The following is a 14,624-nucleotide window of genomic DNA, read 5'->3' as shown; positions in this document are numbered from 1 at the left end:
AGATATTTGATCTCTTTCATGTTCCTTGATCACACGCCGCACCTAATGAAATTCATTAAAGCTAAATTATTGGGGATAAAATAAATGTGAATGTCTGGCTCAAAACATAAATATATTACTTTTGGCATTGACACTTGTAAAGTTATGCCATATTTATTAGCTTTTGAATAATGTAGGTGGAAATATGGTTTTTAAAAATACCAATTTCAAGAAGGATTCGAATTTAAACAATGTCAAATTAGTCTCTTATGAAAAAAAAAAATAAGGAATTTAAAATTAAATAAGAACATATATCGCTTGAAACAGTGTCCCGGAACATAAGTACAAACGCACAGGAACACCGCGGTCGGGGCCGAACTACTAGCCGCGCCGCGGGGTTCCCCAGCAAAGAACTACGAAGGAAGGTAACCACTTTAGCCCTGAATGCGCGCTGTTTTTTGCTCCGCTTCGAAATCAATTTATTAGTGCAATTTTAAGTTTCATCGTTCAAAATCCCATGCGAAAGGACTGAAATATGACTCCGGTTTACAAAAAGGTAAGACACTTGAAAATTCACCTGTTATTATTTGTGCAATTAACTTTTATTTAATTAGTGCATAGCAGATTAGGGTTAGCTTGAAAATTTAATACCTTATTGAAAGTTTTTAATTTTTGTAATTTTTATTTTTTCACCGATTGACTTAAAACTTTGAGCGAATATTCATGTTATCAATATCCAGCCATGAAAAAAATTGTGTTATAATATCTCAATATTAACCAGTCTAATTAACTTAATTACTTCGCACCACGTGGTCGATTTGGACAAATTTCATGATTTTTTTTATTCTTACAAACAGTTCTATTTGTTATTGTGTCTCGAAACTTTTTGTACTACTTTCATAATCATAGCAATGTATTTTCGTGCAAAAAGGCTGCAAAATTTCAATTTTAATGTCCTCCAAATTAATAAAATCTTAATTTGTATTTCGGAGGACGAGTTCAAGTTTTAATTAGATGTTTTTTAAAACGCACGAGGCACATCTATCTGTAGTCAATTTCGGCATTTCTATTAAAGAATTGTCTAAGCTTTAATTTTGAAGTGGTTTTGGATTTCTATCGCATTAATTCTATTTGTTATTAATTGTTCACTAATATTTTTAATTTGGTGGGTAACGTTTTTTCAGTCTTTTTTTTAAACTCAAGAAAAACTGCAGTTTTCATTTTATGAAATTCTGGTGGTATTTGGAACCAGAGAACTGCAGAAAATGAACTGCAGTTGAACTGCAGTTAATCTGCAGATATATATCTTTTAAATTCTGGTGTTATTTGGAACTGAAAAACTGCAGTTCAGAAAAATTCAGTTAGACTGCAAAAAAACTGCTGTTTTTTTATTTTAAAATTCTGGTGGTATTTGGAACCGAAAAACTGCAGTTCAAAAAGTTCAGTCTTTTTGAACCTCCGTATTGCAGTTGAACTGTAGATTAATGCTTTGTTGAACTGCAGTTGCTCGGTTCCAAATACCACCAGTTTTTTTGCAGTTTAACTGCAGTCGATTTTTGGCTGGGGTGTTTTATTGCACATACAGCTAGTTGAAGTTGAATACTCACCTGTGTTAGCTCCGTGTTGAAACGCCACTGGCAAATGCGCGTACTCCTGATAGTACTGGATATGTCCCATCTCGTGATGAACTGTGACAAATTCCCCCATGTTCACCTGCGTGCACATCTTTATCCTGTAAGGGAAACGGGGCACTTGTTAAAATCATTGTTTGTGTTTCATTTAGTGATGGAGCCCTTGGCTTGTATGTTTAGCTTCCAAGTACGAGGATGGTTACTAAGTTTTTAATTCGTTTTTTTACTTATCTTTAGAACCTGGTGCTTCAATATTGTTTTTGCGCATAGGGTAACGGCACTAGTAACAGACATGTTTAAGACATCGCTCTTACTGTCCAACCACGGATTGCATGGAATTTTCAAACATCCACATGAGACGAATCTATGTGAAAAGGGGGGAAAAGTAAAATCTCGATGCGCATGTTCCGCTCATTTGAATGAGACTGCTTCTGTAAAAGCTGATATCGCTAAAAAATAATAGATTTGTCCATTTCCGGCTGTAAAAGGGATGTTTGTCTTTCCATACAATCCGTGGTCAGACAGTAGGTTGACTCAATTTTCTGAGCCTTTTAATGTATTTAGACTTCAAAATATTTTTTTATCATGCAACTACATCTGATCTAACGTTTGGCTGCTTCTAGATCCTCTGAACTAGTTCATCCTTTTTTTATTTGCTCAATTTCGAAAAAAAGGTCCGAACCTTATTAACAGACACCGAAAAATTTGGTAATACCTAGTAACTGATGAGATGAGCAACGGACAAATTTCCCCTTTTCTCTTCAAAGCGTGCAAAAGTTCTTTATTTTTAGATTTAAAAACTAATTAAATTCAAATGAACATGAAACACTGGCAGACCTCGTGGTAGCTGTTCAAAACCTTCCACCACTGCATTGTAAATACCAACTGGCTCATAAAATTCACTCTGATAACACTAGATGGTTGCACCGTATTAATGGGTCGCAGCAACATCAGTTTTACCTGTTTAAAACTCCTATTATTTAAATCCAAACTTACGACTGTCTGTTACTGGTGCCGTTACCCTAGTCATTGCACGTGTCATATTCAAAATTCATTGAAAATTTTGAAGATCAGTAAAGAGCTAGCGTTTCAGGACATTATTCTCTGTAAAGAGAAAGCATTTGGATACATTATTCTATATCACGAAGGGCTCTCTCTTGGCAATCATCGTGATGTTAGAAATATATGTGAATTGCTGGTTGACTGTAAGCAACAAAATGTATTTCGCTATAAGCAAATTGTAATTTAAGTAATGGCAGCAGAGGTAAAAATCAATTTTTAATGACATTACAAGTACAATTGCCTTTCTATGCAATCGCCAGCAAAGATTTTGTCAAATGTCGGGAAGCAGTTGGAGACCATTGGCAAAGTCAAAAAGTGACAGAATCGTGACGTCTTACTGGAATCACACTGTGAACCATTTGTAATAAGTTTCGTGTGACTTCACTGCGAATATCCATTTGTGACTGGTCGCTTTGGGACACTGTGAAATGTCACTGCTGCGTCACTTAATGGTGTCACCGCCGACTGGCATTTGAAAGTGGCTGCAACTAGCTTATGCAGTGAAGTTATGTGACCGTGACACAACTTTCACGAGAAGATCCCATTTTAGTTGCTAGTGAGAAAAACTTACGCAAAATTGTATTTTGTTTAGAGACAAGGAGTAATGAACTACAGAGCATAGATATTGGAAAAAGACAATAGAAGTAACGTTTCAATAAATTAAATAAATTAATAAATAAAAAAAAACATTGCTGCAAATAGTGACTTCAATCTCTCATTTTGATTTCAGAAAACTTCAACTTGTCAAAAAGAAAGTCCGGCTATTATTTTCTTTTATTAATTACTAGTGGTACCGCACGGCTTTGCCCGTAGTAGAAAATTAAAAGATCATTTGGTTCGCCTGTATATTTACAAATAATGGATGATGAATTTCTCGTCAGTTTGCTATGTTCTCGTGAATTTGCTACGCTTGCCCGTGTTACGGTTCCACGTTATGATAATTTGGTAATTTACTCGCCCACGTTGTGATAATTTGCTCGGTGAAAAGTTCTTAAAATTGAAATAGAAAAAGAATAAAATTGAATTTTCGAAAAATTGCTTCGAGGTGCACACCCCCATGCTATAAACTAATTCTGTGCCAAATTTCATGAAAATTGGCCGAACGGTCTAGGCGCAACGCGCGTCACAGACATCCAGACAGACAGACAGAGATCCAGATAGACTTTCAGCTTTATTATTAGTAAAGATTTGGATTAATCATTGCATCGTTCGTTGTAAAACATCCAATCTTCCTATGAGATACAGTCAGTAAACAACGTATTTTACGTTTTCCCGCATTTTATATTTTCTAAACATTTTAGAAACGCAAAATCTGGGTTTTACCGTACGTCTTTTAGTACAAGAACGAAGCAAATCAATTTTTGAAAGAAAAATATCCAATGGCTAATAGAAGCTGAACATTCGTATATTTTTTCTTACAGAAAAACTTGAAAAGGACTTATATAATACGGCAAAGTAAAATCTCAAGGAAATACACCACTTTTGCAAAGATACTGTAACGGATTCGGTGCGGCTTCCAACTTTCTCGAAAGGATGACACAGTTCTTGATTAAAAATACAGGAAATTTATTTACACTATGTACAGGAAAGAGCGTCAACTACTGCTAAATTAATCATCAGCAATTAAACCAGTATCACTCAACACCTTAAACTCAACGGTTACACACGTATTTACTTCCAAATACGAAAACAACACAGCGAAATGCTTCGCTATAAACAGAGTTAATACACACTCTCAGTACAAATTCTCAATCGAAACTCCAACTCCCTATCCAGCGTAACCGTTTATATACACACCGAAAAGAGAGATCTCAAATATTCCAGAAAAAGCTACAACGTTCTACAACTACACTTTCATTGATAAAATCAGTGAATGAAATAAGAAAAAAGAATAGGGGGTTGTATACTTTAGCCATATGTTAAGGGGTTGTATATTCATTACGGGAAATTATTTACAGGTTACGTTACTACAATAATTACTATTTACAGAATTTGTAACATTGCTCCCTTCCCAAGGACTGCACGTCTCGGGCAGTACAATCCCCAGAAAGGGTGCCAAACTTCTATCACAAGTTTACAAATATACACATTAATTAATAACTAACAGATACAGAAAACACAATAATAACAAGAAATATTACTAAGCATTAAAAGCAAAAATTATCTACAACTTTTATGTTATCAACCATGGTTGTTTACGTAATACTCATGAACTATGGCCATAGTATGGGGCTAACCGATCATAATGTACAACCCTAGGTTTTGCATTAGGTGATTTTTGGATCCTCACTACGACGTCATTTAGTCGGTTAAGGACTTTGTAGGGTCCATCCCAATGCGACTGCAATTTGGGTGACAGACCTTTCCGTCGGATGGGATTCCATAACCAAACCTTGTCGCCTTCGTTGAATTCATGTCCAGTAGACCTTGTGTCGTATCGGGTCTTCATCTTCTCCGCCGCGATGTTGATTCGCTCTCGTGCGAAGTTATGAACGTCTTCCAACCGGGCCTGGAGATCCTGGATGTACTCCTCAGGCGATGCAGGCGCAACCGGAGGACGACCGAAGAGGAGATCACAAGGTAGCCGAAGCTCTCTTCCGAAGAGCATCTGAGATGGGGCATATCCGGTAGTCTCGTGGACAGCACTGCGGTAGGCCAGCAGGAACAAAGGTAGCTTCTTGTCCCAATCCTGTTGATTTCTGGATACCATAAGCGAGGGATTATTCAGGATTGTGCGGTTAAATCTCTCCACCATGCCGTCCGATTGTGGGTGTAGTTGTGTTGTCCTAGTTTTCTCAATTCCGAAAATGTGACATAGGCCCTTAAACACAGCAGAGATGAAATTCCTCCCTTGATCGGAATGAATCTGCAAAGGTGTTCCGTATCTCGAGATCCAATGTTGGACCAGAGTCTCTGCTACGGTGGTAGCCTCTTGATCTGGAATGGGATATGCTTCCGGCCATTTAGTGAAATAGTCGATGGAAACAAGAATGTATTTGTTCCCATCAGCAGTTCTTGGTAGAGGACCCAGGATGTCGATCCCAATTCGTTCGAAAGGAGCTCCAACGTTGTACAGATGTAGCTTCCCTCTGCTTCTTTTCTTAGGTCCTTTACGAGCAGAACAGGCGTCACAAGAATGGCACCACTTCTCCACGTCATCCTTCGCCTTGCTACAGAAGAAGCGCTCCCGAACTTTATTGAGGGTTTTCAAGACACCAAAATGTCCTCCAGTCGCACTACTATGTATTTCTTTCAGAACATCTGAAATCCTTGATCGGGGAAGTAGTAACTGCCACCTAGATGTTTTGCCGTCGTCAGATTCCCATTTTCGGTGTAGCACGCCGTTCCGTAAATGGAGCGAGTTCCATAAAGCCCAGTATCTTTATGTTGCAGGACTGAAGATGGAAACGTCCTGCCAGCTAGGTCGCCGACTGTCACTTTCCATGAACTCCAAAATTGCTTTTATGTCGGGGGTCTTCAAGTTGATCTTTTCGAACTTGGTCGTCACTCCATGGATCAGGTTCTGATGATATTGGAGTCACTGTCACCTGATAGGCGGTAGGGCTAGTCGTTCCATACTGTTTCTCGATTCGGGAACAATAGTGGCAGTTCTCAGGACAGGGTCTCCTTGATAAAGCGTCAGCATTACCGTGAGATAACCCTTTTCGATGCTTGATCTCCATGTCATATTCCTGGAGCCGCTGTATCCATCTGGCTATTTGACCTTCCGGATTTTTGAAGTTCAAAAGCCAAGTTAATGAGGCATGATCTGTCCGAAGCAGAAATTTTCGGCCGTAGAGGTAATGATGGAAGTGTTCTATAGCTTTCACTATGGCCAGTAACTCCTTTCTGGTGACGCAGTAATTTCGCTCCGACTTTGATAAGCATTTGCTCCAGTAAGCGATGACATGTTCATTTCCGTCAATTTCTTGGGATAAAACAGCTCCGATGCCCTCGTGGCTCGCATCAGTGTCTAGGATGAAGGATTTTTCAGGCTGAGGATAGGCGAGGATAGGCGTTGATGTTAAAGCCTCCTTAGAAATGCATCTTCGCATTCTTTGGACCATTCAAACTTTTGCTTGCTCTCCGTCAGCTTATGCAAAGGTCGTGCAATGTTGGAAAAACCCTTCACAAACTTCCTGTAGTACGTGCAGAGCCCCAGGAAACTTCGCAGCTGATGGATGTTTTCGGGACGACTCCAACTCTTGACCGCGGATACCTTTTCTGGATCGGTTTGTACACCTTCAGAAGAGATGATGTGACCAAGGTAGTTCACTTCCCGGCGGAACAAATTACATTTGGACGGGCTTAACTTCAGATTGGCTTCCTTAAGCTTTTGCAGCACCTTCCTAAGATTTGCCAGTTGTTCTTCGAAACTGCGTCCCACGATGATGATATCGTCTAAATAGACCAGACAGGATTCGTAGGAAAGTCCTCTTAACACTGTCTCCATAAGACGCTCGAACGTAGCTGGTGCATTGCAGAGGCCGAAGGGCATCACTTTAAACTGCCACAAGCCTTGTCCAGTTGTAAACGCTGTCTTCTCTCGGTCATCAGGGTGTATTTCAACCTGCCAGTAGCCGCTCTTCAAGTCCAGGGTCGAAAACCACTTGTGTCCGGAAATAGTGTCCAAGGTGTCGTCTATCCGTGGAAGAGGGTAACTGTCTTTCTTGGTGATTTCATTCAGCCGCCGGTAATCGACACAAAATCTGGTGGAGCCATCTTTCTTTCGGACCAAGACGATGGGAGAGGCCCAAGGACTGGATGAAGGTTCGATTACATCATTCTCCTTCATCTCTTTCAGGAGGGTCTCAACCTCTTCCTTCTTGGCGAACGGTAGTCGTCTTGGATGCTGTTTAATAGGGGGGTGTTCTCCAGTGTAGATCCTATGCTGCGTTAAATTCGTACGGCCAACATCCTCCGATGTAGATGAAAACAGATGCTTGAAGTCATCCACCAATTGTTCCGCAGCAGTTCTTTGATCTTTCGATAAGGGTGCACTCCCAATTAACTTCGATGTCAAGGACTCAGAAGACACAGTCTCGTGGGAATTGATTCTTCTAATGATGCAGTTTACTGGAGTACAAGTTGCCAGCACTTCACCTTTCCGGATATTCCTTGGCCTTTCACTCACGTTGACGACTCGCACAGGAATTACATCTTTAGAAAGGTCCACTAGCGTAGATGCTACCAGCACTCCTTTTGGGCTATTGCTTAAGTTGGGGTATTCAATAAGTCCAAATCGAAAACTATTGCTTTCTTCAATGGAGCCAGGTATTAATGATTCTGACCTTGAGGGAATCGATAAATCTGTTTGGGCTATTATTTGATGAGCGGATTTTACATCACTTTCTGCGGGGAAAACGGCTATGTCTTCTCTCATCGAGTGCAGCTCATTTGTCTTGAAGTCGAGGTTGAAGTCATACTTCTTTAAAAAGTCCAATCCGAGAATGAAGGGGTCTGTGATAGCAGCAACGAATGCCGTATGATGGTAAGTGGCATTTCCAAACACAATTTCTAAGTTTACTTTACCTTCAATCTCGATTTTGTCACCTGTCACAGTTTGGGGGGGGTAACGCAGGGCGGCGTCCATAGAATGTTGAGTTCAAATTGACGAGCCACATCTGTTCTAATGATTGTAACATTGGCTCCAGTGTCAATAATCAGTTCGCAAGGAAACCCGTTTACGTATGCGTAAACAAACAGTCCATTACTGCCGCCACTCGTCGATGAAATCTGGAAAACTTTAAGATGGGGCTCATTCCAATTTGGCGACCTCCGCCCCGCGAGATTGCCATGGCTTAGTTTTCCTGGACTTGGGAGGGAGAGGTGCTCTTCCCTCTGGTTTCTTGGCGAGCTTCACATTTTCTTCGTAAGTGACCCTCGCCGCCACATTTCCAGCACTTTAGTGATTGTCCATTTTGGTACTTGGGAGTCGAAGTCCTTTTGAGGATTCCTGCAATTTCTTTTATTTGCTTTTCCAGTTCAGCAAAGCGTGACGAAACCGGATCAGGCTCATCAGTTTTCACTCCGCGGATTGAATGGCGATCCTTGCGGGTTGTTTGCTGGGCGGCCTCCAACTTCATCGCATACACAACAGCAGAACTCAGGTCTTTGACATCCGCCATCCGTAGAGCTTTCTGGATTTCCGGATCTCGAACCCCGTCGATGTAGTAGTTGAGTGCCAGGTTGTCTCGAACATCCGCAGGACAGTCGCAAAAAGCAAGATGAGACAGTCTCTCGACGTCCGCCGCTAGCTCTTGCAGGGTTTCCCCGGTTTTCTGGAAACGGGACTTCAACTGGAGTCGGCTGAAATCTTTCTGGCACTTCTCACCGAAGCGAAGCTCCAACGCAGATGTGAGGGCGGCGAAATCCAGGCGCTGGCTGTCCGGAAGGGTCTGAAGAATGTCCGCTGCGTCACCTCTCAGGGATGCTGCAAGATGGCAGGCCTTGGTAGCAGAGTCCCATCCGTTCGCTTCCGCCACTATCATGAATTGGGTCTTGTATACCTGCCACGAACTTTTCCCATCAAATGTGGCCAGTTTAATGGACGGTCGAGCAACAGATGTGGGAGCGCCAAACTGTACAGAACTGCTTTCCGCGGTCGCCAATCTCCGTTCCATGTCTTTAATTATTTCTTCCTGAAATGAAGTAAATTTCTTGTCTTCTTCTTCCAACTTATTTTCCACATTGGCGATACGCTCTTCTACAGTATCAAATTTTTCTTCCAGAGCATCAACTTTATCTCCCATGGCGGTTAGTTGATTCTCCATCATGGTTTTCATCGACGTTAGGTCACTTTTTATTTCATCTTGACTTGTAGTAATTTTAGCAGTTAAATCACTATTTAACTGTTCTTGGTTAGTCGCCAATTCATTTTTCAATTGTTCTTGATTAGCCGCCAGTTCATTTTTCAATTGTACTTGATTTGCAGTCAATTCATTTTTTAATTGGTCCTGATTAGCCGCCATATCATTTTTTAATTGTTCTTGATTAGCCGCCAAACTTTCGGTCAAGTCACTTTTCACAGCATTAATTACTTCCAGAAGTTGTTTTAATTGGTCATCCATTGCGCGAGTAATCACCATAAAAACAAAGTCTATAAATTCTAACAGTCTTTATGAAAAAAAATGTCCAAAGTCACACTTACTCCAAGAAAGTCCAGAAGAAGCCCCACGTTGGGCGCCAAATTGTAACGGATTCGGTGCGGCTTCCAACTTTCTCGAAAGGATGACACAGTTCTTGATTAAAAATACAGGAAATTTATTTACACTATGTACAGGAAATAGCGTCAACAACTGCTAAATTAATCATCAGCAATTAAACCAGTATCACTCAACACCGTAAACTCAACGGTTACACACGTATTTACTTCCAAATACGAAAACAACACAGCGAAATGCTTCGCTATAAACAGAGTTAATACACACTCTCAGTACAAATTCTCAATCGAAACTCCAACTCCCTATCCAGCGTAACCGTTTATATACACACCGAAAAGAGAGATCTCAAATATTCCAGAAAAAGCTACAACGTTCTACAACTACACTTTCATTGATAAAATCAGTGAATGAAATAAGAAAAAAATAGGGGGTTGTATACTTTAGCCATATGTTAAGGGGTTGTATATTCATTACGGGAAATTATTTACAGGTTACGTTACTACAATAATTACACTATTTACAGAATTTGTAACAATACGTTTCCAGCTTCATTTGGACCAAGAGAACTTGCCTGTAGTCCTTTCCGTCGTGCAAATTCCAAGCCGATGCATGGCACACCATGTCTTTGTCCTTTGGCTTCTCGATGACGCTCTTCTGCCAGAAATCTGCCGTCATTGGTTGCATTCCAATCGAAGTGAAGAATTCTTCCGCTATTTTAAACATCTCGATCGGTTTCATTTTCTAGATAGGAGAAGAATACGAGAATACGTGTTAGAATAATGCAAGTCTCATCAGATCTGAGAAATGAAATGAAAATATGCATTGATAAACGTGGAATTAAGATGAAAATGAAATGGAAAATACAAGGTCGTCCTAATTAAGCTTCTCTAACTCAGAGGGTAGTGCCCAACATTTGTGATGGATATTTTTTAATTTTCAACTTAGATTCTTTTGCTTCTTACTGCTAAATATGTCACTGGAGAAATATACCAGGACTCATATAGAAAACCTTTTTACAGCTGGAGATCATGTAATACTTCTGAGGCTCTTGATTGGCCAGCCCACGCAAATGCTTCGACCATGTTTTTGTCACCCATCCAGCATATATGAACAAATAATGTTTGTCCCTAGTTCTAAGCTCACGTTTGAATATTTTAAACCCCCTCCGTCTTTGAATAACGTCTAGAAGAACTTGTTTCGAAATTAAACAATAATTAGAGTACGCAAAGCATACTAGGAGATAAATGACGTTTTTCCGTGGTAGCCAATCAGTAGAGTCTCCAAATTTCTACATGGTCTCTAGCAAGTAAAAATTGTTTATATGCTACAAGCATATGCTGCTGGCCTTTGTCGTTCATACACAATAGCAACTATATTGCAACTCTGGTTAGTTGAGCTGTGTACCTTGACTATGTTTACCTGTTTTAGGGTAGTTTAGTAAAAAATAGAAGCGTTATTGGCTCGAATTTTAGTTGGAATACTTTTGAAAAAATACTAAGTAAGTTTCTCAACTCAACTTAGCCCCAATTACCCCTCTCTAATTACCGAAACAAAGGTAAATATTGTAAGAGTCGAAGTTCAACTTCTTAGAGACTCAAAATACCTTCTTCATAGAGCTTTTGTGTCAAATGGTGTATCTCCCCACATGTATTGTACCATCGAATAGGCGGGTTACGTCCAACTTTCACCGACGAATTGATCAGTCATGTTTCTTCTGCAACTTAACATCCTCACTCGCTTGTTTTTTGCCTTTGTGCTTTTTAGACTATGAAATTCATCAAAGATCAGGCCTACTGAGAGAATCTATATCTTAATGAACTGTTAGTTGCCGCCTTTAAGCTAAGGCAGAACTACAGGCATGTACCAGCAGCCCGGCTACAAAAAGCTTTTACCTACCGTCATGAACTGCTGCTTACAAACTCTCAACCGGTAGTGGATAGAAGAGAGGGGAAATAGTGGCAATCGCCCCCTCCTCGAGGCGCAAACAAGGAACTTTAAAACAGCAGATTTTTGAAATTTACATCAGCAGGTGTTGAACTAACGGCGATACTGTGGGTAAACCTTTGTTGGAACACGCGTGCGTTTTCGGTCCTTACTTGCTTATATTACACCAAAATATAGTAACAATATGCCCCTAATTGCAAATATGATTTTTAATAGTAACAATATTTTAATATACTATTAAAAATCAGTAACAAGTATTTTATTTGTTAACAAATAGAAACTGCAACAGATTAAATTTTAGATCACTGCGTTTCCTTTCCTAGTCGGCCAACCATGATTTCGGTGGCCAATCGCGTGAATAAAAGCTTAGCCGTACTTAAAATATGCTTTAAAAAAGCGATATAGTTCGAATTCTGTATAACATGAAAGTTCCAAGCACATTCTATCAGACGCAGAAAAAATTACTCTTTATTTTGGTACTAGATTTTTTAAATTTTTGAATGTGTTTTCACTGCAAAAATCACGAAAAACATTTTAGAGGTTTTTAACTAATATCTTCGTTAATTAATGTCGTCTGAAGACGAAACCTAACTAAGAACACTCTCGATCAACTCTCCTTTTGAACATTTTTTTTTTTTTTTTCAAAATCGGCCCACTCGTTTAGGCGCTACGGTGCCACAGACAAATACACAGATGCATAGATACACAGACATTTCAAACTTATAACCCCCCTTCTTTATGTGTCGGGGTTTTAAAAAATTTAGGTCACATTGACAATTTCGCGACCGCTGGAAATGCGTGCGTGAGTCCCAGTTTGGTCACATAAGAGTCACTTACCCTCCTCTGCATTTCCGCACTCACATCCGGCGAAGCAGATTTTGAAAAAGGATTCAGAATATCAAAAACCTGGGCCCACTGTTGAGAAAACATATGACCTAGGAAAAGAATAAAACTACATCATACAAGCTGTGAGATAAAGATTATAATTACAGTCGAGTCTCGAAAATCCGAGGTAATCGGGGTTCGTCCCACCTCGGATTACTGAAAACTCGGATTATCCGAAAAATTCTATAGACTACATAAGTATATGCTCTGTTTAGTTCCTTACGCTTTGAAAAAGAAATATTGTCTCCTCTAAAAATTTATCAGTCAAATAACAACATAAATTTATATTTTAGTTAATCCTAAACGAGTTTTGATTAGTTTTTTTCCCTTGATATCTGCACGTACTTGTGTGTAAACGTCGGCAACCAAAAATTGCCCTTTGATCGTCCTCGAATAAGTTTTGTCGAGACATTTGTTTCTATGTGTGAGCGTACATATGTACCTCACATAATACAAAAACCTTAGTCATAGAAGGATAAAATTTCGTATATACGCTTCGTACAGCGTCAAGTTTTGCACTTCCCCTTTTAAATTGCAATCGGATATTCCAAAAAAGCTGTCTGTTAGTCCTTTGATGCAAAACAATGTTTTAATTTCAAGTTATTTTTTGTGTTAACCTACTTCCTACTTTCTCGAGGGCATTTCTTAATCTATCTCTAACAGTCAAAGAATATTTCATGTCACTTGGCAAGTGTTATTGACATAAACCTTCCAATTTCTTTTTGTACCTTATTAGGGAAGTTCTATGTAGCAAAATATTTCAATTTTCGGATTAAAACATTTTTTGTCTATAAAGAGTATACATTAAAAATATCAACACAGTACCTCGGATTTAGCAGAACCTCGGACTTTTGAGACCCTACTGTATAACTTTTTACTCTTGAAATTAAAGAATTGAATTATCCTATTAGTGCTTGGGGAGTTGAAGTTTGGGCAGCATCAAATCAGCGCTTTCTAATTGTAGAACAAAAAACTTTTTTTTTACAGTGATGACACTGAATTGAAATTAAGCAGTCATCAAGTTGCGTTTTCTAATTACAGATTTTTTTTTTTTTTTTTTTTGAGTATGGTGGGGTAATTTTTAAGCGGTGTTCCAGTTGTGTTTTCTAGTTGCAGAACAAAACACTTTTTTTCCTTTCTTTTTGTGTGGTGCGTTTCGCAGTGTATGGTGAGTAAAGGTGGTTCAAAAATACGGGTAAAAAAATTAATTTGAATTTTTTCATCTTGAGTTCAAATTATGTTTTTCGCAATCACGACTGTGTGTGTACATGTAAGCGTGTGTTTGTGTGTGGGGGTATGTGTGTATGTGTAGGCATGTGTGTTTGTGTTTGTGTGCAGGTATGAGTATGTGGGTAGTTGTGTGTATGTGAGTGTGTAGGTGTGTGTGTTTGTGTTTGTATGTGTATGTGTGTGTGTGTTGGTGTATATATGTATATGTGTGTAAATGCGTGTATGTATGCGTGTAAGTGTGTAAGTGTAGGATATTAACGAAACCTGGAGACGGTTTTCGGTATAGGAGCAGCATCGTGAGGAGCCGGTCGACGGCGATGCTGCGGAGGGTGCTGGTGGGAAAAATCAAAGGAACGTCAAAAACAGTCAAATGAAAGCAATAAGCAATCGTGATTGCTCAAAAAAAAAGTTTTTGTGGATAGTAATATATTGGAAGAACTTTAGCTTCCTATTTCAACTGAAAGAGGGAGCTCAGCCTCCTCCCCCAAACTTCATACGTATGGGGAGAGTGGTTAAAAAAGTACATTGAACTGAAGAAACAATGCTACGTATTATAATATTCACTAGTGATATGCATATACATTGCAATAAAATAATTATTTATATTAAAAAAAACTGGGGAAATTAAATGTTTCTAAATTTGTGACATTTTTATGCTACGGCTAATGTTAAATTAAGGGGTCATTGAGCACCCCTTTAAAGTTTAAGTAGGAAGCTAAAACTTTTACAG

At 39.3% G+C, this 14,624-nt stretch overlaps 1 protein-coding gene across 1 annotated transcript in view; it reads right to left on the bottom strand.

The window, feature by feature from the left end:
- The window catches only part of LOC129216797 (angiotensin-converting enzyme-like), a 38,274-nt gene that overhangs the window by 14,075 nt on the left and 9,575 nt on the right, over positions 1 to 14,624 (bottom strand). The window contains exons 5-7 of the mRNA XM_054851013.1: positions 12,617 to 12,714; positions 10,407 to 10,576; positions 1,587 to 1,711 (exon numbers count right to left, since the gene is read on the bottom strand). Coding sequence (XP_054706988.1) covers positions 1,587 to 1,711; positions 10,407 to 10,576; positions 12,617 to 12,714 — 393 coding nt within the window. The remainder of the gene's footprint in view (positions 1 to 1,586; positions 1,712 to 10,406; positions 10,577 to 12,616; positions 12,715 to 14,624) is intronic.

The sequence above is a fragment of the Uloborus diversus genome, chromosome 2 (assembly GCF_026930045.1).
Source record: "Uloborus diversus isolate 005 chromosome 2, Udiv.v.3.1, whole genome shotgun sequence".
Taxonomy (NCBI): Eukaryota; Metazoa; Arthropoda; class Arachnida; order Araneae; family Uloboridae; genus Uloborus; species Uloborus diversus.
This window is presented reverse-complemented; position numbering and strand designations above follow the sequence as displayed.